Source organism: Etheostoma cragini, chromosome 16 (genome assembly GCF_013103735.1).
Source record: "Etheostoma cragini isolate CJK2018 chromosome 16, CSU_Ecrag_1.0, whole genome shotgun sequence".
NCBI lineage: Eukaryota > Metazoa > Chordata > Actinopteri > Perciformes > Percidae > Etheostoma > Etheostoma cragini.
Window position 1 is genome coordinate 18,951,748 of NC_048422.1, and position 3,941 is coordinate 18,955,688.

A 3,941-nucleotide genomic window follows, 5' to 3' on the forward strand; every position below is an offset into this window, starting at 1 on the left:
TTTCTATTTGATACTTGGTAGGCCTACATTTTGTTTCTAAAACTTCAGTCGGAATACCGCCTAAGGCTAAATATCTGAAGAATTGCATCACTGCCTATGTGTGACTTCTTAGCCTCGGGGAACCAATTTTCGCGTGACAAGGTATTCCAGTGATCAGTCTCGAATTCACAGAATTATGAATGAAACATTCCGTCTCTCTGTTTAACTCGTCGCCGTCAGTTTGTGTGAGTGGGAGTGGGAGGCAATACACAGGCATCGCCAAATGTACATAAAGCCTCCACGCTCGGGCTCACTCTCACTTTACTGCAGCTTTACGCACACACGCACCATCTCAGAGATCGTCTTCCATTTCAACACAGCTCAGTTTGGATTTAACTAAAACGAAAAACCATGGCAGTCCTTATAAGAAATGAAGTTTTCTCCTGTTTTGTTTTCTACGGCGTGCTACTGGTGATCAAAATGTACATTATTGCAATAATAACGGGACAAATGAGGCTGCGAAAAAAGGTGAGTGAATATGAATTAGAAACTAAGCATCAAAGCGGAGAAAGCACCATCAGTTCAGCAATGGGAAACTCTCGGTGATGAAAACTCTTCTTCTCCTTCTTCTTCTTTCCTGTAAGGCTTTTGCCAACCCCGAGGACGCGCTGAGACACGGAGGTTTACAGTATCACAGAGAGGATCCATATGTGGAAAGATGCCGGAGGTAAGAGAAAACAGAAAGTTCGACACTGTCACGACATGCTTTTAAAAAAGCTTTGTAAAAAGACTCATTTACTTTCAAAGTTACCAATCAGTTAATTATATTAGCCACTAGCTGTTCTTGTATTAACCACTGGTGTAATGTAAAAGTAAAAAGTAGGATATAAGTAAAAGCAGTGAGAGCACAATGTAAAAAATAGGTTACTAAAAGTATAAAGTATAGTAGCCCTAAGCTACTTAACACAGGGAAATAGCCTGCAAGTGTATATATATGGATTTTTTAACAGCTACTGATGCATTTAAGTAGCATTTTAGTAGGCCTGTGTATTGGTTACTAATCTTAAGTATTGTATGTGCTGCAGGTTATGTTAATCTATTACTATGAATGTATTTGATAAACTCATCAAACCTAAAATCTGAATTTGCATAGTAGCCTGACTATTGTTATTTTTGCACTAATATTATCAATCAGAACATGATCATTATTATCATAATGTGTACAGCTTATCCTTGCATTTTGTATGTGTTTTTATTTTTTACATTTTTCCTAAGTTGTGTTACTGTACCTACTATATGTGCCTCTGAAAAATCTTCCGTGTGATTTAAATGTGAGAATCTGCCATTGGCTTTCCATAAGAGCTGGCAGCCTGTAGGAAATGTGCTTCACCGTTTTGTTTTTACTTGTCAAAAAATGATCCGTAATAGCAGTGAGGACAACACATGCTTTTCTACTTGGGTAAACGCTCCCATTTCTTTCTCTGTCTGCATGTCCTGGGAAATCTGTGCACTTGTGGTAAAACAACTGTGCGTTGGCAGTTCCAGACAAATCTTGATATATTTAAAAAAGATCCGGCTTGGTTATTAACACGTTTGTAAGTTGCAACAAAATGGTGTGTAGTCTGCAGTCTGCAAGCATTGTCGTCTCCGTTTAGTGCTGAAAAAACTGAACAGGGCAGGTTTCCAAAAATAATATGATTAAAAAGTTGATCCCGGTGGGTGGAGGGGAAGCATGAAAAAAGTGAGTAGTCTGAGTGGGCTGCCAAAAGGAGAAAGTCACAGAGGCCTGCTGCTGTGTGATACAGTGGATAAACAGGCATTGTCCGGACCAAATTAAAGTGATAAGACACTTTAGTGAATTACAGAATCCCCAGTGTTAGAGTAATGATTTTTTACCCTCCAGATTAACAATTCTCCAGGTAAATTGCAGAACAAACAACATCAGAGTCACTTAGTCAGTTAATGATGAAATACAGTACCAGTCAAAAGTTTGGACACACTTTCCCATTCAAGTGAATAAAAAACGTGTCCAAACTTTTGACTGATACTGCATCAATTCAATGCGTCATAAGTAGCTGAATCACAGCATTACATGATATTGAAAACAGATGTGTGTGTGACTAAATTGCATTTTCCCCCTCTATAGAGCTCATGTTAACGACATGGAGAACATCCTCCCCTTCCTCTTCCTGGGTGCTATCTACTCCATGACAGAACCCTCGCTGGCTGTGGCTCGCATTCACTTTCTGGTCTTCTTCATGGCCCGTATTCTGCACACCTTTGCCTACCTGTTTGCCCTGCGTGCACCGACACGCTCTCTGGCTTACACCGTGGCCCAGATACCTTGTATCTCGATGGCTGTGCAGATCCTAATAGCAGTCGCAGCGTATGCCTGAACATCCAGAAATGAGACTGATCTAGCTGTTCTGGCTGTAAAGAGGGCAAATACAAAATGTACCTTTGTCAGAAAAACGCAGGAGGAGGATACCATAGAGGCCTCCTGATAGGGAGAACATTAAAGACAAAAATGTCAGTGAGAGTGCAATATAAGGTGTGTGTGATTACACCACAGCCAGGTTTCATGAGACTTTGTAAGTATTTTTTATTGTTCTATTTAATCTTGAAATGTGAGAGTGCCCTTAAAGTTATTTGAAGTTGACATCCTGTACTGTACTATTTAAAAATGCAAATGAAAGTTGTAGCTTGTATATGTCTTTTTAACCAGTTTTTTTTTTTTTAAATGACCTGATGGAATTTAAAACTCTCTGACGTACAGTTGTAGGTATTTAGTTTAGGCCACTTTGGAATATTTTCCAGCACTGCACTGTTCGTTCATCTCTGCACTGCTTTTGTGTTTACACACAACACAGTCCACCATTACTGTGGTGTTGTATCCTCTGTGGCTTCATCTGTTTCCTGTGTGGTTATTCCTTCTGTTGTGTTAACACGTGTTTGCTTACTATGTTCAGCAAAAGCATAGTGGATGTGGACATGATGATGTGTTGAAAGACCACTCAGGGAAATACAGTTTAATGCTAGTATTGTGTGAGTGAAACTGTCTCTCAAGTTAAGTCAAGTGTAAGGAAAAAGAAAGGAATCCTAACACAGATTTTGGACTGAGAATAAATCTGGCAACAGCCCACAGAGAAACAAAATGGTGAAAGAATGTTATTTGTGAAAATGTATTTGGAGGCTATAGATATTGTAATAATTTATTATTCAATTTAATGTATACAGTGATGCATTTGTAGACAATAAAACAAAAAAAACACAAACCCAAGTTCACTTGTGTAGTAATTCAGTAATGTAATTGTCTTTTAGTAGAGAGTATTCATTGTGTTGACTTTGCCTAGGCGTGCAGAGACAGCAGTGTGTTCTGGTGTTAAGGGGACAGGGCCCCACTTTGTGTGTACGTTTGTGTGTGAGAGTGAGATGATCCAAATGTCTGTGGCAAAGGTCCAGCATTCCTCCACCTATTATGTAAGACATTTGGCTGTGCTGTGTTTACTCTTGTATTCTGAGGGGTATGGAGGGTGCTGGGAAGCCATTAAGACTTACTGTAGAGTGCTCACCCATGCATATATACTGAATATGATTATAGCATGTGTGGTCTGCATGTCAACCCCATCACCTGTTGCTTCATAAGTGAAATGTTGTTTTTTTTAAATCCCCTTGTTGGCTCCAAACTATATTTTCCTAGCCCTACAATGATTTCCAGTATTTCCAGTAATCCCTTTCCAGTGGTGACTAAACTTGAAATTACAGAGCTGTTTTTTTGGTGATTATGGCGGTTTTTCCCCCAAACAAAAGAAAAATAACAAATGGTGAGAACATGGAAGAACTGGAAAACCGTAATCCTTTACTTTGAGTGAATGAGCATAATACATATGATCTGGGTGAAACATAAAGCTAATAACATGGCAGGGACACAGGGGTGTAACTACAATCTGTATGAGTCAGCT

The 3,941-nt window shown here is 39.3% G+C and overlaps 1 protein-coding gene across 1 annotated transcript; it reads left to right on the forward strand.

Annotated features, from left to right (window-relative positions):
• Positions 1-245: 245 nt before the first annotated feature.
• Positions 246-2,665, forward strand: ptges (prostaglandin E synthase). Its single transcript, XM_034897278.1, has 3 exons — positions 246-507; positions 624-706; positions 2,126-2,665. Exons 1-3 carry the CDS (start codon positions 391-393, stop codon positions 2,373-2,375), a joined length of 450 nt encoding a protein of 149 aa, XP_034753169.1. The 5' UTR covers positions 246-390; the 3' UTR covers positions 2,376-2,665.
• Positions 2,666-3,941: the final 1,276 nt, after the last annotated feature.